The 24,436-nt window shown below is 37.6% G+C and overlaps 3 protein-coding genes across 42 annotated transcripts in view; 2 read left to right on the top strand and 1 right to left on the bottom strand.

Moving 5' to 3' along the window:
• Positions 1–14,854, top strand: part of LOC127501173 (tapasin-like) — a 70,798-nt gene extending 55,944 nt beyond the window's left edge. The window contains exons 6-7 of one of the 5 annotated variants that reach the window (XM_051873026.1): positions 14,320–14,421; positions 14,805–14,854. In XM_051873026.1, the coding sequence (XP_051728986.1) occupies positions 14,320–14,421; positions 14,805–14,839 (137 nt within the window). In that variant the 3' untranslated portion in view covers positions 14,840–14,854. Of the gene's footprint in view, positions 1–14,319; positions 14,524–14,692; positions 14,715–14,804 lie in introns of those variants that run through there. The other 4 variants (XM_051873029.1, XM_051873027.1, XM_051873030.1 and 1 more) reach the window with 4 other exon arrangements.
• The window catches only part of LOC127501176 (major histocompatibility complex class I-related gene protein), a 128,712-nt gene that overhangs the window by 52,985 nt on the left and 51,291 nt on the right, over positions 1–24,436 (bottom strand). For 5 of the 36 annotated variants that reach the window (XM_051873053.1, XM_051873055.1, XM_051873049.1 and 2 more), the window contains exon 3: positions 23,517–23,795. The exons of 24 other annotated variants lie outside the window; for them this stretch is intronic. In XM_051873053.1, coding sequence (XP_051729013.1) covers positions 23,517–23,795 — 279 coding nt within the window. Of the gene's footprint in view, positions 1–7,522; positions 7,784–10,382; positions 10,538–22,790; positions 23,073–23,516; positions 23,796–24,436 lie in introns of those variants that run through there. 7 more of the 36 variants (XM_051873058.1, XM_051873048.1, XM_051873045.1 and 4 more) reach the window with 6 other exon arrangements.
• LOC127501178 (tapasin) overlaps positions 12,967–24,436 on the top strand; it is a 47,321-nt gene continuing 35,851 nt past the window's right edge. Inside the window, exons 1-2 of the mRNA XM_051873061.1 lie at positions 12,967–13,144; positions 13,272–13,634. Coding sequence (XP_051729021.1) covers positions 12,982–13,144; positions 13,272–13,634 — 526 coding nt within the window. The 5' untranslated portion in view covers positions 12,967–12,981. The remainder of the gene's footprint in view (positions 13,145–13,271; positions 13,635–24,436) is intronic.

Here is a 24,436-nt window from a genome sequence, read left to right on the forward strand (position 1 = left end):
TTCTGCAACAGAGACACCTGAGGAGAAACTGAGAGAGAGAAAGAAAAAGAGAGTTTGCTACAGTTCCAAACAAGAATTCATATTTTCCTATAATATATCAGTACGAAAAAGGTAAACTGATTTGTTTTTTCAATGGAGGGGCTCGATCACAAGACTGCACTCAAGCTCCAGCATACCTCAGAATTATTAATTATAGGTATATACAATATATTACTAAATAATAGAAATACAGCTGGACAAAGGGCCTGAGATAAGGGTCTGTTTCTATATCCTTTGCAATAAGTTTCCTCCCATTCAATCCTTGATTTGAGGAACATTTTTGTTATTGATTAACACAAAGACCACATTATCTGTAATGCTTAAAATAATCTAAACATCAAGAGAAAAAAATGTATAAATATTTTTTTCTTCTTCTAGTGTACAATATTGTTTAGGAACACATGTTCACTGCTGGATAAGAATTGATGTACCTGTTTTCTGCAGGCTGCTCTTTCCATACTCCAGATATTTCTTCAGCCACTCAATACACACAGTGCTGAGGTAATTTTTATTACCCTTAAGATTAGCTCTGTCATTGTTCCCTTCTGTGCGCTGGGAAATCCTTGCTGCACTGGGGTAATCCATCTTATCTCCTTAAAATCCAGAGACAGAAAGTCCTCTCCATCATAACCTTCCTGGCGGAACCATTTGTTGTTCAGTCTGATCATCCCATTCACAGCCGTACATTTCCTGGAATGTGTGCACACCTGAGGAAAAGAGACAATGAATGTATATTGTATGAAAAATCAATTCATACAATCACAATAAAATCATCAGTCAGTCAGAAAGTCACAACATATTTTGGAAGAATCTTTGGATAATGTAAAATGTATCTATATATTATCTATAGTGATTGATTTCATACTAGACTTTGATTACACTGAAGCATTACAGACTATTTGGAGAACAACCAGAAGTCTCCATGAGGATATGACTTAATAAACACACTAAATAATATTATTGTAATTAAAATGTAAATATGCAGAAAGGTTTGTGTGAGGATTAGGTTCAGGAACAGGAGATAAAAAAAAATATGAGTAGCTCACTATAGAAGCCAATGGAAGGACAAAAAAGAAACACACGTGTGTATGTGTGTATACTTCAGTTTTAGCACGTTTTGGGCAAAACTGAAACATAAAACCTGAGTTATAAATATGGTTAACTGAAAAGTGTACAGATCTGACAAACAATCTTTCACAGTAAGAGTGTTTTGGGTCTTTGAATTTATATTGCCACCATAAAGTTCGTACCCTTCTGATGAGCAGGAGATTGACTAAAACATATGTGGAGGAAAAGTGAGAGATTTCTTGAATCAAAGATGAATGAACAGCGTTTTATCAGAGTCCATCTACAGTCTTAAAAATGAAGATGTGAGAAGCTGTGTGTAAATACAATCTTGAAATGATGCCTACTAGAACAGCGCTTGAGTTTTTATCTTTCTTTTCAAGAAAGCAACACAAAAATAACTAACAGCCTCTATATTAATTAATCAATTAATTAATATTTTATTTAATCATATGTATTTTAGTATTTTTATAAAAAAAAATTGTATAAATTAGTATAATCAATTATTATTGATTCATTTTTTATTAATTCATTTGGGTTAAATTGGTTTGTTGGTGTTTCTGCTTAAAAGATCGAGAGCGTTTTAGAAAGTGGTTTTGCTCAGAAAGAACAAAATCAACAGGAAACTGATCACAAATCATTAAGAGCTTCAGGATGGAATAATAATATTAAATAATTCGGCTTCTTACTGAAAATGACATTGTGTGTTAGTTTCCTGTACAAATAGTTGTACAACATGAGCAACACACACACACACAGAGTTACTGATCTTCACAGAGATCAGCTGATGAACGCACAGTAACCATGGAAACCATGTTGTGCTGTTGTAGCAGTTCAGTGTTCTGCATCAGCAAAGTCTCTTTCAGGAAAGACATTTCACTCGGCGGCCATCTTTGAAACGCTCTCAGCAGCTGTTTCAGTCATGTGAGTGCAGCTCCTCTCTCTTTGAATGGGGAAACATCAAATTCTCCAAAGCTGTTCACCAAGCTTACGATTAACTTCATATTGAAATCACCAATGAAATCTGACAACAACTGTCCTCATAAATTTTATTACTAAGTGCTTAAATCATGACAAAAAAAAAAAATGCATTTTTCAGGCTGGAAAATCAATCAATCTGCATTTGATTGATCTAAAAACAGACAGACAGTCAGAAGTGTGTGTGTGTGTGTGTGTGTGTGCGTTGTGGTGTTCGCGTGCGTGTGTGTGCGCGTCTGTTTACATTTGAATTTTTTGACAGTTGGAGTTTCAGTTGGAGTTTGAATTCTGTCAGTGTAACTCTATGGAATGTTTGTGAGTTTATCATCTGCTGAAAACTGTTAGTCTGATCAGTTATAAAGATATAGTCAATAAAAATTTTTAATCTTAATTAATAAAGAAGGATGGAGGGGAGATGAAGGAGGAAACTTAATTAAGTTTTGTTTAGTGGTTTTATTATTATTACAGTTGAAGAGGGGGAAAAGTGGAATGAACTATTTAATTTAATAAGGGTTAAAGAGTTTAAATTCCCTCCTTGAAGTTTTGGAGGTTTTTTGTTGTTTGTTATTGTTTTATTTAAAAGAATGAAATTATCTCAATATAAATGTTTAATTAGAGAAATGTATTAATCTTAGGTTATTGATTATAAAACCCTCAAAGAAGGATGGCGGAGAGATGAATGAGGGAAGTTGAGCTTTGTTTTAATTATTATTATTATTATTACTGTTACTATTATTTTGGTTTATTTTTTATTCATTTTGTATGTTCATGATTGTACTATTATGTTTTTATTTCTTAGTTTATTTTTTTTTTCCTACCTCTCTCTCCAAGTTTCTCTCCTTTTGTTTTTTTGTTGTTTTGTAAAAATTGTTTTAAGGGGAGGAAAGAGTAAATTATTCTTACAGCTTGAAAAACACTAAATGTTAAGGGAGCAAATGCATTGGGAATCTGTAGACCCCTTTATCCAAAATCAAAAGAAATGTTGGACAATATTAGGGCAAACTTGTGAAGGACGCACAGCTGGAAGTCTATTGATAAGAGTGAATGTGTCATTTTTTCTTTATTTGAGATTGTGATTATGAGGAGGAAACGAGGTGAAAGAGTTTATGTTTCCCTTCATGATGATATAAATATTATTAAGGGGGGAAAAAAGAAATAAATAAATGGGAGGACTTAAAATAATAACTGTAAATACAAATGGTTTTAAACAATCCAATAAAAAGAAAGAGGTACTCCAGAAACTTGAGAGATGAAGGGGGAAATTATTTTCTGCAAGAAACTACATTTAAATAAAGAAAAACATAAAAAATGAGAAAAGCTGGAGCTCAAGTATTCACATCAAGGATCTTCAATATGGAGGTTTAATAATTCTCTTCTTAGGGATAATATTTTTAAAGATAAAATAATACACTGTTTTAGAAATAATATAGAGTAATAATAATGGAGAAGAGACAGCAGTTATTGTGGGAGGATGCTAAAGCCACAATGAAGACGGGAAATAATAGCAGATGATCATGGAAAAATAGAGAAGTTCAACTTAGAAAATAAATTAAAAAGTTTACAAGAAAAGTATAAGGAGGTTCATGAAGAGTTAAAGAAGTCCTTAGATAAAATAGCAATTGCAGATATTGAGAAGAACTTAATGTATATGATAATAGTGCAAAATCTCTAAGAAGTCTAGCGTTTAAATTAAAAAAACAAAACAAAAAGAAAAAATCTGCAGTAATGAGTATAAGGGATGAAGGGTTTCGTTGAAAGAAAGGGAAAGTTAGAAATAGTTTTGTGTTTTAGAGATTATTACCCGTCTCTTTTATAAACCAGATTCTGAATGTTTGATGTTTGGATTCAGTAAAATTAAAAATTATTTGAATTCTTTGAATCTTCCTTACAATTACAAGTCAACAAAATAAAGTGTTAACCCTCTCCAATAACAGAAGAAGAGATTTTAAGAGATATTAAAACAAGTAAAAACAGAAAAATGTCCCGGCAGTGATGGATTACAAATGAATTTTATAAAGAAATGAATAAATTGTTGTCCCCATATTGTGTGAGGATTTTAACTGGATTAGAACAGGATGAGTGACGGACATGAACTCATCTATTATAACCGTAATATTACAGGAAGGGAAAGACCCTAAACAATGGTCATCTATAGACCTGTATCCTCGTTAATAGATCAGAAGTTCTTCACATCAATAATCGCTACTAGACTTGCTGATATAATACCAACAATACTGAACTCAGATCAGACAGGATTTGTGAAAAATCGGGTATTATTTGATAATGTACGAAGAACACTAAATCTTATTGATTATGCGACTAAAACTAAGAAGCAAATGTTAATGATGACATTAGATGCTGAAAAAGCTTTCGATGGGTCTCACGGCACTTCATTTTTGAAACTTGTGAAGCATAAGGTTTATTAAATTAGTTAAAAAAATATATAATCAACCGAATGCAAGAGTGAGAGCCAATGGAGTTCATTCAGAGAATTTAGCATTAATGAGGAGGACAAGACAAGAGGATCCCTTAATTATCACCTCAAATATTTGCTTTATGTATCGAGCCCTCAGCGCAGAGTATACGAGTGATTTCTGTAATAAAAGATCTTAGTCATTTCAAAAAGTGGCATATTATTTTTTAGAAAATGTATCTGGGATGAGGGGGAAACCAAGAGCAAGACTAAAGGTTTTACAAAATAGTAAAGAAATGTGGGGTTATCATTGACAAATCTGGAGTATTATTATTACGCAGCCCAGACTGAGCCAATTTTGAGCTGGATGCGAGCGGATAATATATCAAAGTGGAAATGTATGGAAACTGGGTCACGTGATGCAATTAGTACATTAATATTTTGTGGAAGAAAGAAAAAGGTGAATACTAGTTATTATTGTACAAGTGAAACTTTTAAAATGTTGGAGAAGAATTTGCAAAGTGATGAATATTAGTGATCATGAGATGATTTGTTTGAGAGAAATATCAAGAGATCCAGATTTTAAACCAAATACTTTTGATGATGTATTGAAGGTTTGGGCTGGAAAAGGACTTGAGATTCTGTCAAATTTATGGAGACAATGAGATGGGAGACGTTTGAGAGCATATGGGGAAATATGTATCGTCTAGGACATTATTTTACAAATATCTTCAAATAAGAAGTTATTTAAAGGATGAGATTAAAATAAAAACTTTAGATGATATTCACCCTCTGTTGTGTTTTATGATTAAAGTTAGTAAAATTAATAGAGTAGATAACTTGATAGGACGAATAAATAATATATTCAAAGAAATTAAGCGTACGGGTTTATATAATATTAAAACAAAATGGGAAATTGAATTAGATAATAAAATAACAGAAGGAGATTGGAAACAAAGTTTAAAAGAACATTTAAGAACTACGCAATCTCCATATTGGCAAGAATATGCTTGGAAAAATCAATATGCGATATTTTATAACACCAGAAATATCTTCCAAATATAATCATTTATTTTCAGGATGTTGGAGAAGCTGCGGTGAACTTAAAGCTCATTACACTCATATATTTTATACTTGTAAAATAATAAAACAGTTTTGGACAGAAGTAATTCAGGTAATATAATAAGAAATCAAATATAATAAAGGTACAGGTACAGGACATATGCTACTGAGTGAAGATGAGTTATATTTATCTATAATACTGAGAATTACAGCTTTTAAAACAATAACACGATTTTGGAGAAGGCAAGAATCTCCAGTTTTAAATGATTTTTTGATTTACTTTCTAAAGTCGCTCCATGGAGAGGATAACATGAAATTAAGAGCAAAAGTTTACATTTTGAAAAGATTTGGGCACCTCTAAAATCAAAGTATATACTATAAAATAAAGGAATACATTTATTACCTCTTTATATAACCCTGCCTCCCTTTCAACTTATTATTTTATTTATTTAATATTATTATTAATTGGTTTTAAATAATATTATTTGAATTACTTATTAGGAATTAGGTGTCATTATAAGAGTTTGATATGAATATGTGAATGTTTAATTTTTGTGTGTGTATTTCTTGTATTTTTTTATTTTCTTTTTTTTCTCCTATTTTTGTATGTAAAAGTGTTTAATTGTGTATGTATTGGTTATTGTTCTAATTATTATTTATTTGTTTATTTTTATTTATTTATTATTTATTTTTTTATGTGTCAGTGATGGTATTATCACAAAAGATAAAAAAGTGAAAGGAAGAGAATGAAGAAGGAAAAATGAGGAATAACTATCGGTAAAAAATATTATGCCTTTAAAGGAAATGTTCGTTTGTATAACTGTATTAAATGTGCTTGAACTGAAAGATATAATAAAGTATATAAAAAATTTATAATCTTAAATAGGATATCATACTTATTAAGACTCTTCTCACTGTTGAAGAGTGATTTTACCGCAGTAACAGAGTAAATCAGCAGTAAATCGCTCAGATTTTGCACCCCTTGTGACGTAGGAAGGGGAACTTATTATAATATTACCGCCCCCTGAATCTGTATGTTTCCACCCACGGCGCCGCCATTGTTTTCACAATAGTGTACCAGCTGGTCCTGGAGTGCAGCAGCAGCTGTCCTGCACAATTTAGCTACAACCCTGATCAAACACACTTGAATGTCTTCAGGATTACTAAAGCTACGTGAAGGAAGGTGAGTTGGGCCGGAGCAAAACTCTGCAGGACAGAAGAACGACCGTCCCTGAGCTCATGATATGTCTCAGCTATGTAAACATTATCACTTATCTGTTAATGGCTATGATAGTAAAAATATGAGTCTCCATAAACTCCTGGCATCTGAGCCAGGATATAACGTTATAATGTGGATTAAAACATGCATTTGACAAGCAACACGTGCCAAACATCTTTCCAAACTTGCAACTACTAATGAGATCAATGGTAATTCTAATGGATAGCTCTCTTAGTATCACAGATCTCCTAGGACAGGCCCTAAGTACATATCTGTCTACCTGTGTAAACATACATATCAAAACTCCCCTAATTCAGTGCAACTTTCATGACACTTTAATCTGCAGCTCTGTATATATATACAGAACTTTCTGTATTAACAACCTCAAAGTTTGAATAATAATATACTTCCTGTAACAAGTGGAGTGTAACTGCAAGGCCTAGAATACCAAAATTTAATAAACATGTAATGTTTCAAGTAAAATCTTTTGTGTTCACCCCAGATGCCTCTAAAAATAATGCAGCTTATGTGCAGAAAAGTAATGCACAAAAAGGCACAAATAAATTTGTTATAAGTTAAAGTAAAGAAATATTATAAGTTTGTAAAAGGTCAGAGCAGTAAAAGAATGTTAATGCAAATCTTGTATAGTAGCCTAATCAATACTCCTCTCTGAAATTACATCCCTTCATTTATTGATTTATTTGTATTTTTTACTTATATTTCTAATATCATACAGCAGTGCTCACCTCCAGTCTGATTAAAGCGTTCTTTGACAACATTGATGTTGTTCTTGAAGCTCTGCTCTGTGCCAGTCAGGATCTGAGTCTGTCGCTCCCAGTAGTCGTCTCCCTCAGATTTAGCCATCCAGTCTTGCCTGGGAGTCTCTCTGCGAATGTTACTGTCATAATATGTGAAAGGCTGTTCATCTACAAGCCCTACTGACACAAACTGTGGAAAATTTGGTAAGCCTGATGTTGCTGTGTAGAAGTATTGGAGGGAATGTTTTCCTGAAAGAAAAATGAATCAAACAAGAAAAACACAATGCCTCAATAATGACAATGATAATTGAGATTACCTTCACTCTCTATCATTGAAAGATAATTTGGTAGAGACATCTTTGCAGATCTGATGGCAGAATTACTTTTATTGTGTAAACTTAAACTTCTTTTTTCTGTGAATTGCCTGATACAACCCAAAGTGTTTTCGACACTAATAATAAATGTTAATATATCCCGCACTACCCTCTAGTGTCAACAGCAAAAAACATAGTCTGGAGTTCAACCTCCACACCATCAGTGCATCAGTGCACATGATAAAAGTCAATAAATGCAAAATGGTTAAACCAGTTGTCATAATTTGTCAAGAATATTTTCTATGCATTTCTATTACACATTTTTGTAAATGTGTCCTGAATTGATAAATTCCTGGTGAATCTTGACTTTTTACTAATGAAGGGGAATGTGGTTGATATAATATTCCCAAATTATTTCCAAGCTGCATTGCAAGATAAAATATCTGTTTTGTTTTGTGGATGAGAATCTGTGGCCTCTAAAAAGACCGCACTGTAATTCCCCATATTATTTTTATCTTTCTAATTTCGTATTTTTTTCCCTTTGAGCTTTAAAATAGTTTTTGTCTTTTTCTTTACTGCATCACAATGACATTGTACCATAATGGCAGACCAACAGTACATGTGAATTCTGTCCAATCTCTTTAAGTCAATATCCCATTTACAGTTAAAATGGTTGTGTAACTTTGTCCTGTTGAAACTGATACAAACCATACAGAAAAAGTGCAGCCTTGTGCATTTTCAATCATTGTCATCCAAACCATAGCCATATTTTTAACAAGGAAATATTGACAGAGTACACGGTTATATTGACAACATGGCTAAGCATTATGATCTTGTTTGTGATAAATGACACAAGAACTTGTCATTCTGATGATACTGATATATTTAATGACATAAACATTTACTTTGGAGAGATAAACTAAGGATTTTGAGCAAGTTACAGGCTTTTGCAGGTAATCTATTGTATTGAGCTGTATATGTATGAATTGTTTTGATAAAGGGTTTACAAAATTATAAGGATGATTTGAGAGAGGTACCAAAGCGACTGAGGACAAACAATTGTACTGTAAACTGTAACACTTTAAAGATTACAATTAATGTACCTCTATTACTCCAAAAAATGTAGAGTTATCCTTATTGTGAAACAACATACCGAATAAAGTATTTAAAAAAATTTTTTATTATTATTATTTTAATGTATTTAAAATAAAATGTTTAGATATTTAATATAATACCCTATAATACTGAAGGCAAATCTAAGTACAGAAATAATAAAAAAAGGAGATATACAATAATGGATCTGTCATATGATGCCAATTACATTCGAACAGCATACCGCGTGAAATAAAAATAAAGGGGAAAAGGAAAAATTATTATTATTATTATCTGTAAATATATTGTTTGCAAACCTAAAAATAAATAATGTACAAAACATTACGTGATAATGAAATCTTACCAGCTCTTGCCCTACACATGAAGGAAAAAAAGAAAAACCAAGTTATGTCTACAGTAGTATCCGCCTTCATTTAAGAAGTGTATGACCCGAGTGTAGGACTCTCAAACTGCTCAAGCTGAAATGTTAGAAACTCAAGTCCAATGCATTTTAGGTAAGGACGTCCACTCCTACAGTGGACTACGTGAACAACTTCAGGCCATTAGAAACTGAAATTTTCTCTACTAATTAACCTCAATGATGCCTGTACTAAAACATGTTTATCAGCAGAAAAAGTTGTGAGTAATCAATTATTTATTGCTATATAGGCCTACATTAAATCTGTACATATAGGCCTAGAATAGTCTATTACACAATAAATTCGTATACGCATTAAAAAAGCAACCAGTGCATGGTTTCTATTTCTATTAGGCCTATTATTTAATATTTAAGTTACAAATGCTCACAGTCTATGGAGAACCACAAGTGTCACTGCCAGGTGATAGCCAGAGAGCTTGTTACATCCATCCCTCCATAGTTAATTTGCATTGTGTTACCGCATTTCACCAGTGAAAGGCCCAAAGTGTCAAGGAAAGGCTAAATAGAAGGCTAAATAGCTAATAGAAAAAGGAAAAACAGCGAAATGGAAATAGAAATGTAAATGGGTAAAGTAATTGCCCCTTTTAAAGGCCAATTAAAACCTATATTTGTAATTCAATTTCTAAATCCAATTACTTATTTCTCTTTTAAAATTGCATTTTCAAATACAGTTTGAAATTCCACTATTAATTTATGAATTCATTAATGTATTTTTAAATGATGTATTTATTGAGTGTTTTATGTTGTTTTTAAATCCTTTTTTAATTTGAACCATTTAGGCCTATTGATAGATTGATATTTCATTTATAAATTCTTTTTAGCCTATAATTACTGCTTTTATTGATTCGTGATTTTTTGAATCTTTTAAGGATTAATTTTAAATCAGTGAAAATCGCAACATTAAAACTTAGATTTAAATTGTACAAATAAGCGGCGTCAATGTAATTAACTTTATGGAAGAAATCATGGAATTGCAACGTAAACCGTCAAGCCATCTACTCACCAGCATAAACGAGCTGTATCCCGATGAGAAGAAGAGCTACGGACTGCATCTTTACTTTTTTTTATTAAAGACAAACGTTCTACAGGAATTAGACAGTCTTGTTAAAGACTCCTCAATGTCTGTCTGCGAACTGTCGAAATGTCCCTGCGAGAACACATATATAGCTCTTGGAGCGACAGCCAATAGATATTCTAGAGAGACTCGACGTCATCAGTCTCTAAGATGAGTTTCATACACTGGGTTGTATGCGAAAGTGAAAACAAAATACAGTATTTTAAGGCACTTAAAATCATTGAGGCAAACATATCCTCCCAAAGTGGTCGATCAAATGTGTTTCAATCCCATCCTTCTTAACATCTTTATGAGATACAGATGCTTGATATTACTCTACTGTAATTTTTGAAAATATAATTTTAAGCTTGTTTTGTTTTTCAAACTGAAGCTGATTTAATGCAACACTTCGACTATTCTGTTTATTATCTATAAGTCTCAGTGAGTTGATAAAGTCAATCAAACATTCAAGCGCAACCTATAGTGTCAGCTCACTTTAGGTCACTATGTTAAACGTTTTAGCACGCAACAAAATGTGAACAAATTTAAACATCAAGTTTGAAACCCTCTTAAATTAGAGTATTTTTTTAATGAATTTTGTCCTCCAAACTACAATTCCAGTATTGTGATGTTTTTTTTCTTTAGCATGTTGTGTAAACAACAATTAAACTTTTTTTTAGGCTACATACTATACAACTTTTGTTGACCAGCACATACAAAAAATATAAATCTGGGAGGAAATTCAATAACAACAATTAGATGTGACTCTTAATTCATTAACCTGCTTTAGGGTTTTATGAGTTAATCATTTCATGCTGTGAAGCTGGCCTGTATGGAGCATAAAAGGACCAGATCTTGATGCATTAGAATTACAAAAGCATCTGATTTACAACGGTATCTAACTGCATTTTTATACAAACAATTACAAAAATGTTTGTAATGAAGCAGCTTGAGACAGCTAATTATTCCATCATGGAAGATACAATGTGCTTTACTGAGACATTTTTATTCATTATCCATGATTAAACATAAAAATGTCTGTGAAGACTTATGAGTTCTGAACGTATAAGAACTCAAACCCTCCATTTTATACAAGGCACAAAGTTTTGCCAAGAGACAGACCAAGTAAACATTCTCCAATGTGACACACCAACAAAATTACACTCAGATTTTTTTTTGTATAAATCCATCAACTTGTTGTGAGAATGTTACACAAACTGCACAAACTTCAATAGGGCTACTGGAAAAAGATACATTGAAAAATGAATATGCAGATAAATATGTTGGATACAACTACACAGGTTATACACAGGATTGGGTATCTGTTGTTACCATACTACAATAAGAGATGGTACTCCCCGTGTCCTTAAATGCACTCGCTTCCGAGAAACCACGTGATATCATGGCAAAACCATCAGCTTCTTATCCACAGAATGGCGCGTTAGGAATACTATTGTTGGCTGAGAGCGCCACTTAGTGGAGACTAATAGCTACTATAAATGCCAAAATTTTCGTGTGTTAGACTAGAGAAATTTATGATTTTAGTTATTTTATAATCTGAGAGGTTCACAAGGCCTTTGCATGATGTTATTAATAATGTGTATTAGATTATTTACATGAATGGCCTGAATTATATTTTGGCGCAAAATAAACAGCAGTCAATAGGCTACGCATATGCGCTGTAAACAAACTGAAAGTGAAGTACTGTAAGCTGCACTGAAATTTTGGGAAAATCTGACCTTTAACAAACCAAACAGCACGTCTACATACAGTTCTCATTTTAACAAGAAAAACGACAATGTCTGAGATTTCGACGATTCTTAAGATATCTATCATCGCATTTACATTGTTTTGTGGTGGTAGGTTTTGGTAATCGAGACCACTTGATCCTTAATGCATTAAGGTATGTGTGTGATCAATAAACACAATTCTCATAATGTCTCTTATCTTTCAGCTTCCGGTTCCGGATGTCCGGTTCTGGAGTGCTGGTTTGTCCAGGAGAAGCCCGGTCATGGAGGAGGTTTCTCAGTACCAATGAGTCAAGAGAAATCTCTAATGTTCATCAGAACTGAAGCCTACAGTGAAGAGACCATGTCTGAACTTCATCCTCCTGCAGACATCAGCCCGTCCAGGATTTACTGTGACTGGTCAGTGTCAATGCAGCACGTGATTTTAAAAAGATTTGTGGACTATATAATCTGTTATTATAACTCACAATGTCCATCCTCAAGTCATAGAGAATCTGTTGTGTTCACTTTGTGATCTGTATCTATTGTAATGTTTATAGAAAAGTAGTGTGATACAGCCTGGCAATTTAAAAATGCTGTATTAAATCCCTTTTCTTCACCAACCAGATCCAACACTTCAGCTACAGATATCATAGTGTAATGCTACCTGTTATTGAGTGTAAATAAAACAACAATTAGATGATAGCTACACTTTATTAATTGACTGTCTTCCTCCAGATCCAGCTGGAACGTTCTGTAGTCCCACTCTGAACCCACCCAAAGGCTCTGTGAACAAAGCAAAGTGTGAGATTAACCCTTTCATGCCTCACGCCTCCATGGTCAGATGGACATCTGCTCTCACTGACTCCGCCCAAAGTCCAGTCTACCTGCAAGCTGATTGGTTTTCAGTGGCAGCACAAGGGCTTGACGAGCAGCTGACATTGTCCAATATTATGAGAGCACCTTCAGCTTCTAAAGAACCAAAAAAAGGTAAAGAGCCCAAGTTTCTTAGATGTTGCAGAAAAGATATTGATAGCATATTATATAATTAATAATAATAGTTATTTTTATTGTACTTTGCTCACTTAAGCTTTCTATTTATCTCTTTCTCAAGTCATTCTCAGTGTGTCCAGTAAAACTCCTGTGGTCCGCTCTAGACTAGGAGAACCGGTTCTGTTAGACTGTGGGTTCTGGGTCGACCCGTCTTCTCCAGTTCACGGCTCTGGATTCTCTGTCGAGTGGCGTTATCAGTTTCGGGGTGAGGGACGGCTGGTCCTCGCTTACGATGGCAAGAACGATCGGTTTGCAGAGACGTCAGAGACCGGAGCTGATATTGACATCACAGGCCTCTATGAAACAGGAAATGCATCCCTGATTCTGGAAGAATCTCGAGTGAGACACTCAGGAACTTACGTCTGCACAGTGTATCTTCCACACCTGCTGGCTCAGGTAGCCGTGGACCTGGAGATAGTTGGTGAGATGATTGAATACTCTGATCCTGCCATAGCCAAGTCAAATTTGGATAACTTATTATGGATATGATGTTTCAGCCAGCTAGTTTATCAACAGTATTTGTTATATTAAACTACAGTTATATAAAGAATAATAACCACTGCCTGTTTTCTTTCCAGAGCCTCCATCTCTCTCCATCTACCCTTCTCCTGTGTAGCCAAACATGACGGAGGAACACGACGAGCCACTGCTACACTCAATGTGATTGGTGAGTTATACGGTCATTGATACATAATTAGAGTTTTCTATACTTTTCTGGGGAAGATGATATATAGATATATATATATATATATATATATACACACACTGTTTGAATCACTCCACTTGTGTGTTATTGTTCCAGACAGACTGTCAGTTTGGGTATTAGCTGTGACTCCGCGTGAGGATTTTTCAGTGACTCTTCCTGTAGGTTAGGTTTACTCCAGTAGGTGGTGACAACTGATTGTCTTTACAAGTGAATTATTCAGTCAACTGATAAATTCAGAAATGGTTATTGGTATCGAAACACCACTACTGTGTTGCTTCTGTTATTTTATTTTTTAGATTTCAGTGCATGTTCTATTTGCATCTTTTGGATGAATATTTATGAATATTTATATCAGTCAGAATGTTCTGTAAGTCTTGATTGTATATTTTGTTCCCATCAGGTGTCAGCGCTCCTTCTATTGAGGACTCTATGGCGATGGTCGCTGTAGCTCTGCTGCTTTACAGCATGATAAAGTTTCTTTCCTGGACATTCAGCCCTTCTGGTGAGTCAGTTCAGTCTGATCACTACATCACTGAAGAGCTCTTTACAATTGAGCTGGCATTAGAATGATCTGTTCTGCTCTATAGTAAAAAAAAAAAAAAAATTATAATGCATAGATTTTTAAATATTGTAGTCAGTATCCTCACTGACCATATTGTTGTATATATAGACTACAGCTGGGGTTGTCATACAAGATGCTTTACATATATAAATGTATAAAAGGGAAGATAAAGTCTTTTATTTGTATCTAATTTTTTTTTCATATACTCCAGTGACTCTGAGTTAAAGGACAAGGTAAAAACATATTTGCTGTACTATTAACAGTTTCATATTTCATTGATGTCATCTAAAACGAGTCTGTCTGCTTATTGTTTGTCTCCCTAGACAGCAGTAAACCTGCTTCTGCTCCTGAAATCTGAATAGGGTGCAGTAACATTGAAAAGGAACTTGTGAAAAGACCCATCTTCAGCACATAGATTCATCCAAACACCCCTGTTTTTAGGTGAGATTGGACTATTCCACTATATTTTTGATGAATTTGTGAGGAATTCGAAGTGAATGTTTACATTTGACTTAAGAGTAAATTTAAATGAAGAAAGTTTAATAAAAATGTGAAAATGATTGTTTTTAAGCAACAGGGAAAGTTGCGAAATGCACAACCCAAATTCACATCTCATTATTAAAGTGCTCTCCTGATAAACTACACTACACATCATATAAACTGATGAGATGTGTGAGATAAGATGTTCTGTTTACTCTGAGTAAAATGTACTAAATGGTTTAGAAGAAGCAGTGACATCATTACTGTTACAACAAATTGCTATTTAATTTGTCTACAGAATTGATGCGTGAAAGATAAACTATACTATCATGAAAAATTGTAGAATCCAAAACAAATATATTTTACAGCAGAGAAACCATAATGATCAAAAATAACAAGAGACACATATACAATATTTAGTTTATACTTTATAAACTAATAGCAATACATAATAAGTAGGCATCATAATATCATAATAACAGTTTTACCATATTAAATGATCTAAAAGGTGAAAAAGCAGAAATGAATTTACAGAACAGATTTCATGCAGGAGGAAAATCACAATTTACGAAAATCCAGACTTTAAAATAATACACCCATTTCCCAAACTGTTTACTCCTGTTTAGAGTCATAGGGATGCAGGAACCTATCCCAGCATCTCAGGCCATAGGCAAGGAAAAACTCTGGACAGATGGCCAGTCCATCACAGGGGTTGGGCTTATACCCCTTAAAAATGGAAATACAAACAAGAGCTGTTTAATTTGGGCATCACCTCAGCCAATCTGATATTGAATCTAATAAATATAAAGCCCTCCTTGCCAATGAAACCCCCACAGTGTCTCATCCTCTAAATATACACACGCTTAAACTAATTAATGAAACTCAAGCTGTCTGACTCCAACCACAACTTGACATTTATAAAGAGACTGACAAACATCTAAAGTATAATTATGATAAAAAAATTAAAAAACTAATTTGACCTCCAAACTGAACTCAAAGTGTTATTCTGCCTAAAACAGAACCACCAAACTGGCAAATTACTTCTCAATTAAACCATTAAAATAAAGACAAATTCTTTCAAAATATCGACTCAGTGACCATGACTTAGAAATAGAGAAAGGAAGACATAAAAACTGCTGGATACCAAGAGAACAGAGAATATGCAGACACTGTGATTTGAATCAAATAGAGGATAAGAAACACTTTCTTCTTGTCTGTCCCAAGTACATCACTGCAAGGGAAATATTTTTTCCACAATTTGCAGCACTGAATTTTTCATTCTTTACTCTAAATGACGTGAGAAAGCAACAAAGAAAGCAACTTCAACTTGAGAAAATTTTAAAAATTCATTTTATTATAATAAATCATACATCAGTAATACATTTTTTTCTAAAAAAAAAAAAAACTATCCAATTACCACATAAGTGCCAAAGAAATCATCAAAAGAAGAAAAAAAAGTTACAACAAATGAGTAAAAAACAGCTCTTCATCAACAACAAAGCACAAAAATCCATTTACAAACCACTTCATCTCAAATGTTAACAGATCTTTCATTGACTTATAAAAATAAAAATCAATTAATACTCTTGCTTTTACCATATTTATAAACATTAACAATACATCCTCCCCCGACAACCTTTCAATCTTATTTTTCCTGCTCACATACATGCTAGTTTGGCCTGTCCTAAAATAAAATTCAACAACTGACAAATGCAACTCTATGTTACAATACAGAAGGGACCGAGGCAGATATAACAAGTAGAGATGTTTATTGATACCAACACGAGCAAACAGTTGTGCAGGTGAATGATATGTGATGGAATGAATGAAGTGGAGAGTGCAGAGAAGTGATACTTTGATTACAAGTGATTACAAGACGTAATGCAAACGAGACCGGACAATGTGGCTGTGTGTGTGAGTGCTCTTTATACTGGTGGTGATTGCGGTGATGATGAGGTGCAGGTGTGGGTGATCAGTACTCTGGAGAGTCAGTGCGTTGTGATTGGTGAGCGGTGGAGCCTGGCGTGTCTGTGACAGTACCCCCCCCCTGTAAGTGACAGGGTTGATCTGCTTGGTGATGGTGAATGGGCCAATGAATCTGGGACTCAATTTTTTGCAGGGCAGACGCAGTCTGATGTCCCGTGTTGACAGCCAGACCTTCTGTCCCGGTTGGTAGGAGGGAGCTTTGGAACGACGAAGGTCGGCTGTCATCCTGCGTCTGCGCAGGGCCCGCTGTAGTTGGTGGTGAGCTGAGTCCCAGACCCTCTCGCTCTCTCGGAACCAGTAATCCACTGCTGGCACGTCTGATGGTTCCCCGGTCCATGGGAACAGAGGGGGTTGGAAACCGAGTACGCACTAAAAAGTGGTGAGTCCAGTAGATGGCTGACGCAGGGAGTTTTGCGCGTACTCGGCCCAACCCAGGTACTGGCTCCAAGAGTTCTGGTGGCCGTGACAGAAGGTACGGAGGAAGCGGCCGATCTCCTGGATCTTCCTCTCCGTCTGCCCGTTCGATTGGGGATGGTAGCCCGATGAGAGACTGACGGCCACACCTAGGAGCGAGAAGAAAGCCTTCCACACCCGTGAGGTGAATTGGGGTCCCCTGTCAGAGACGATGTCCTCGGGGATTCCGAAGTATCTGAACACGTGATTGAACATCAGTTCAGCTGTCTCCATCGCAGTGGGTAAACCCCTCAGGGGAATCAAACGACATGATTTGGAGAAACGATCTACGATGACGAGGATGCAGGTGAAACCATCGGATACTGGCAGGTCGGTGATAAAATCTACTCCTAGGTGTGACCAGGGTCGATTGGGAACGGGCAGAGGATGGAGCTTGCCGGATGGAAGATGGCGTGGGCTCTTGGAGATGGCGCACTCCCTACAGCCCTGCACGTACCTTCTGACATCCGATGCCATGTTGGGCCACCAGAAGCATTCTTTGAGCAACGAGAGGGTTTCATTGACCCCCGGGTGGCCAGTGCCAAGTGACGTGTGAGCAGAGTGAATCAGTGGAGTGCGCTGTGTCCTGGTGGTGTAGCGCAAGCCTGGTGGACAACCCGACGGAGCGTTGGTGGAGGCATTGGAGGAGGGTAAAGTCTCCTCCGACCAGGTGATGGGGCTTACAAGGATGGATCTTGGGAGGATGGTTTCTGGTTCCTCTGGAGGTTCGTCAGGAGCATGGAGTCGAGAGAGGGCATCCGCTTTAACATTTTTGGAACCTGGTCGGTAGGAGATAGAAAAGTCAAAGCGGGTGAAGAATAAAGCCCAACGGGCTTGTCGTGGGTTCAATCTCTTAGCAGCCTTGAGATATTCCAAATTCTTGTAGTCGGTGAGAACCAGGAAGGGGTGTTTGGCTCCCTCCAACCAATGCCTCCACTCTTCCAGGGCCAACTTCACGGCCAGCAGCTCGCGGTTTCCAATGTCGTAATTGGCCTTCGCCGGGTTGAGCTTGCGGGAGAAGGCGCATGGGTGAAGTCTACTTGGATTCCCCTGCTGCTGGGAGAGTACCGCCCCCACTCCGGTGGTGGAAGCGTCCACCTCTACCACGAAGGGCAGGTCTGGGTTAGGGTGGACGAGGAGGGGAGCGGTGGTGAAGGCTTCTTTCAGAGCTTCGAAGGCGTTGGTGGCAGCTGGAGTCCAGGACAGAGACTTGGGCTTATTCTTGAGAAGGTTGGTGAGTGGATGGGCGATGGAGCTGTAATCTTTGATAAACCGGCGATAGAAGTTTGCAAATCCGAGGAAACGTTGGAGTTCTTTGACTGTGGATGGAGTGGGCCAGGTCTTGATGACTTCCACCTTCCCCTCGTCCATCCGGATGCCACTGTGGTCAATGATGTAGCCTAAGAAGTGCACGGAGGGCTGATGGAATGAGCACTTCTCGGCTTTGAGGAAGAGGTGGAATTTCCTGAGCTGTTTGAGGACCTCCGCAACGTGGTGGCGATGTTCGGCCAAGCTCCGGGAGTATATCAGGATGTCGTCGATGTAGACCAGGACAAATCGATGGAGGAACTCCCGGAGCACCTCGTGGATGAAATCCTGGAATACGGAGGGGGCGTTGACCAGGCCATACGGCATAACGAGATATTCGTAGTGGCCAGTAGGTGTCACGAAGGCGGTCTTCCACTCGTCCCCCTCACGTATCCGGATGAGGTTGTACGCGCTGCGGAGGTCCAGCTTCGTGAACACAGTGGCACCACGGAGATGTTCCAGGGCCGCTGGGACGAGAGGAAGGGGATAACGGAACTTGACTGTTATTTTGTTGAGTGAACGGTAGTCGATGCAGGGCCGCAAGCCTCCGTCCTTCTTTGCCACAAAAAAGAAGCTCGAAGCAGCAGGGGAAGTAGACGGACGGATGTATCCCTGGTCTAGAGCTTCCTTGATGTATTCCTCCATGGCCTTCTCCTCCGGGATGGACAGGGGGTAGATCCTTCCCCTGGGCACTGGCTCACCCGGAAGCAGATCAATAGCACAGTCCCATGGCCGATGAGGAGGCAGCTTGGAGGCTCGCTGCGGGCAGAAGACGTCGCTGAAGGGGGCGTAACAGGATGGTATCTCAACAGAGCGTTTCTCCACAGGGCTCTCGATGGACGTGGCGCAGAGGGAGATTTCTTCGGAGCGAGGAGGCAATGGAACGGGAACTCTGGAGATACAGGAGGAGAAACAGGTTTCGCCCCACTTCAGGATCTCGCCGCTGCCCCAGGAGATGACAGGGTTATGTTGCTCCAACCAGGGACGCCCTAGGATCACGTCAGAGGTGGAATCCTCCAGAACCAGCAGATAGATGGTCTCTTGGTGCAACACGCCGATCCGCAGCTGGAGAGGGCCAGCACAGCGACTCACACGCTTCTTAGTGAGAAGTCTTCCCGTTACAGAGTGGATCTGGTAGATAGTCGGAGAAGGCGTGGTCTTGAGCTTGAGTTGTCTGCAGAGGGCGCCGGAGATGAAGTTGCCGGCTGACCCTGAGTCGAGGAGCGCCACCACTGGAAGAGACACATCAGCGGCAGTAAGGTTTACAATAGTGGTGAGTGGTTTCAATTTATTCATGGAGGGAAGGATTGCACTCACCATGGGACGCGGAGGACGGGTTGGGCATGAGGAGAGTACATGCCCAGGTAAACCACAGTACAAACAAAGATTCAGGGTCAGCCGCCGTTGTCTCTCTGCAGACGATAAACGAGAGTTTTCCACTTGCATAGGCTCGTTGGCTGGTTCTGGAGGGCTGACGGGCTCTGGTCGACGGAGGAGAGTGTTGAATAGCGACTGGCCCTGGTGTTCTTCGATACACGACTGCATACGGGTGGCGAAGCGGATGGAAAGCTGGATGAAGCGCTCGAGGCCGATGGAATCCTCGTATGCAGCGAGATGAGGATCCAAACCTTGACGAAAGGTGGTAATTAACGCCTGTTCGTTCCATCCACTGGAGGCAGCTAGCGTTCTAAACTGCAAAGCATACTCATTCACAGTCATGGAGCCTTGTTTTAAGTTATATAATTTCTCACCGATCGAAGAATCAGACGTGGGTCTTCCGAAGACCTCCTGGAAATGAGTGACGAAACTGGAATAGGATTGTGTGACTGGACTGTTCTGGGACCAGATGGAGTCGGCCCACTGCAGCACTTTGCCTTGCAGGTGAGAAATTATGAACGCTACCTTGGTGGTATCGGTGGGGTAGAGGTGCGGTTGCATCTCCAGGACCAGTGCGCACTGCAGGAGGAATCCGCTGCAGTCCTCCGCCGAGCCAGAGTAGGGTGCTGGTTTGGCCATGGGACTGGCGTGAACCGGCGGTGAAGGAGTGGAGACGGTGTTTGCGGGCGTGATCGCTGGAGCGGGTGATGGTGAACTGGAGGTGAGTGCTCGGCGTAGGGCGTCCACGAGCTCTTGAAACGGGTCCGGGTGGCTCATGCTGGTATCTTGCTGTTATGGTCCGGTCTTCTGTTACAATACAGAAGGGACCGAGGCAGATATAACAGGTAGAGATGTTTATTGATACCAATACGAGCAAACAGTTGTGCAGGTGAATGATATGTGATGGAATGAATGAAGTGGAGAGTGCAGAGAAGTGATACTGTCCTTGTTGATTGTAGACACGGGTGGATTCGGAAGACGCTGGAGAAACTAGACACTGGAGACCAGGAACACTCACACACAGATAGGAATCACACGAGGAGAAATGGAGACGCTGGAGACAGGTAAGTAGTTCGGTTGGAGTCCTTGAGGTAAGCATTCAGGTAAGACGTAATGCAAACGAGACCGGACAATGTGGCTGTGTGTGTGAGTGCTCTTTATACTGGTGGTGATTGCGGTGATGATGAGGTGCAGGTGCGGGTGATCAGTACTCTGGAGAGTCAGTGCGTTGTGATTGGTGAGCGGTGGAGCCTGGCGTGTCTGTGACACTCTACTTTTTAGCAAATTTAAAACCAAAAATAAAGGTTATCGTGGAAAACACTTCGTTAAAGGAATTGAACAATTTTTGCAAAACCAAAAATAAATGCTTCAGTCTATCACACTCCATGAAAAACAATGAAGAAGTCACTACTGTATATCTCCTTTCCTTTTTTTAGTGGTGGCTTATACAGAGACCTCCACTCAGGTTTCACATTTCCTTCCACATTCAATACCGTATGCCAAGGTATCTACTCTACTCTTTTAATTAAAAACTTTAACACACATTTTATAAAATGCTTTACCAGTACTCAATTGTACACAAATGTAAACACATGGGTCTTTCAGTAACTAACAAAGGACCCTTACAACTAACTTGTTTTGCTAATACAGTCAAATTAGGAAACATCTTCTATATTTCGATTGTTTCCTCCTCTATAGAGAGAGAGACGAGAGGAAGAGAATGTGTTTGTGTTCGTCTCTCTGAGAGATCTATGGCAGAAGGCTGGACATTATTTGTCAGGATCAGTTCTCTCAATCACGTTGTGACCTAAAATTACAGGAACAGCATTACATTTGGTTCACTTCACATAAGACAGTCGTACTGAATAATAACAACACACTTACATATATTAGGTCATTGTGATTTGAAGTTCCAGAGCCACTGCCAGAAGCTACAACAAAAAATTAACAATTCAAATCTGTTCATCCTATTGAATGATGCTAAGCATTATTTTTCAAGTTCAGTATTTTCATCTTGTGTCTTTAAAATGACAGAAAGATATATCGTTGTGGTTCACTCACCTGCTTCTTTGACTAGAGGAATCATCAGGGGCTGGAAGAGAAAATGACAAAGATGTAACAAAAAATGCAGCATATTATGTTATCTGAACCACATTAATTATCTAAGTTGATTTGACAAAAGAAAAAATGTTGTGATAACAAATCATGAAAATAATTTTTTACAGTGTAGCAATATGAGAACAGATTTAAAAGTATCATTTGAAAAGAATTGGCTACAAAGAATGATTTGTTCACAAGTCAGACATCGCTATCACATCTTGGAGTGGGTCTCGATTTCTTCAGTTCGAAATAATGGAAGAATCATTTATCTGGACTAATAAGTAATGCTTTTGAATGTAGGGAAATAGAAGTTTCCCAAAAGTAAAATACTCTGATAGAGTTCAGATACTCAAAAAATATACAGTAACAATGTAAAAAATACTTTATTACATGCTATCACCCAAAAATGACAGAATATAAACACATGTGGTTTATATGGTTTAAATGGTATTTATTTCATTTCATCTTTATCGGCAGATTCAGGGTCCACTGGCATTTAGCAATAGTTATCTTGTTTTATTAGTTATTTTATTTAAAAAAATAAAACATAAACATAAAACATGAATATAAATAGTTCTATGGTCTGCACATATTATCACTCTTACCATTGTTCGCCCTGATCTTTTTCTCTGTCAGGGTCTTGCCCTGATGTTCCACCACACAGCTGAACTCGTTCTTCTTCCACTCATCAGGTGTAACTCTGATGGTGCTCGTCCTCTGGAAGGTTCCGTCCTCATTAGGAAGAAGTTCACCAAGATCCACATCCTCATGATGCTCTTGTCCATTTTTCATCCAGGTAATTGTTACTCCACTGGGGTAAAAACCTGTAGCATGACACGTCACTGGAGAAGAGGGATCCTTCTGCAACAGAGACACCTGAGGAGAAACTGAGAGAGAGAGAGAAAGAAAAAGAGAGTTGCTACAGTTCCAAACAAGAATTCATATTTTTATAATAATAATAGTAGTACGAAAAAGGTAAACTGATTTGTTTTTTCAATGGAGGGGCTCGATCACAAGACTGCACTCAAGCTCCAGCATACCTCTGAATAATTAATTATAGGTATATACAATATATTACAAATAATAGAAATACAGCTGGACAAAGGGCCTGAGATAAGGGTCTGTTTCTATATCCTTTGCAATAAGTTCCTCCCATTCAATCCTTGATTTGAGGAACATTTTTATTATTCATTAACACAAAGACCACATTATCTGTAATGCTTAAATAATCTAAATATCAAGAGACAAAATGTATAAATATTTTTTTTCTTCTTCTAGTGAACAATATTGTTTAGGAACACATGTTCACTGCTGGATAAGAACTGATGTACCTGTTTTCTGCAGGCTGCTCTTTCCATACTCCAGATACTTCTTCAGCCACTCAATACACACAGTGCTGAGGTAATGTTTTCTGCCCTCAAGATCAGCTCTGTCATTGTTCCACTTATGTACAGTGGGGACTCCTTGTGGTACTGGGGAAATCCATCTCATCTCCTTCAAATCCAGAGACAGAAAATCCTCTCCATCATAACCGTACTGGCGGAACCCATCTGTTTCTCCAGTCTGATCATCCCATTCACAGCCGTACATTATCTGAACTGTGTGCGCACCTGAGGAAAACAGACGATGAATGTATATTATATGAAAACTCAGTTCATATAGTCTGAATAAAATCATCAGTCAGTCAGAAAGTCACAACATATTTTGGAAGAATCTTTGGATAATGTAAAATATAGGTTCTCTATAGTGACTGATTTCATACTATGATTACACTGAAGCATTACAGACTATTTGCATGTGTGTTCAGTAGAGCTCAATCTCCTGCACTCAGCTGTATGAAAGCCCTGCTGAAAGACCAGCTTAGACCTGCATACATTTACAGACCAGATCAGGCTTGCTTATGTGTTAGTGCTGGTTTAGAGCTGGTTTAGCTGCTGGACCTGATGGTTAAGGTAATTTGGAAGATTGTTTACATCATCAGTACAAAATTATCAGTTAGGGAAGTGCATATTTCTAAAATTATAAATATATATATTTATTGGTCTTAATTTAGTGTTTGTAGTTTGAATAAATCTCTAATTTTGCCAAAAATGACTAAAAATTGTTTGGAATCTTTGAGGCCATTTTCTCAACAAAAAGAAGTTGACAGCCACAATTTAAATGATTATAACTCGACGGCGGTTTGGAGAACATCATTATATCATTAAAAAGCTGAGACTGCCCTATTCATTCAGTGCATAACACTCAAAAC

This window comes from Ctenopharyngodon idella, chromosome 19 (genome assembly GCF_019924925.1).
Source record: "Ctenopharyngodon idella isolate HZGC_01 chromosome 19, HZGC01, whole genome shotgun sequence".
Lineage (NCBI taxonomy): Eukaryota > Metazoa > Chordata > Actinopteri > Cypriniformes > Xenocyprididae > Ctenopharyngodon > Ctenopharyngodon idella.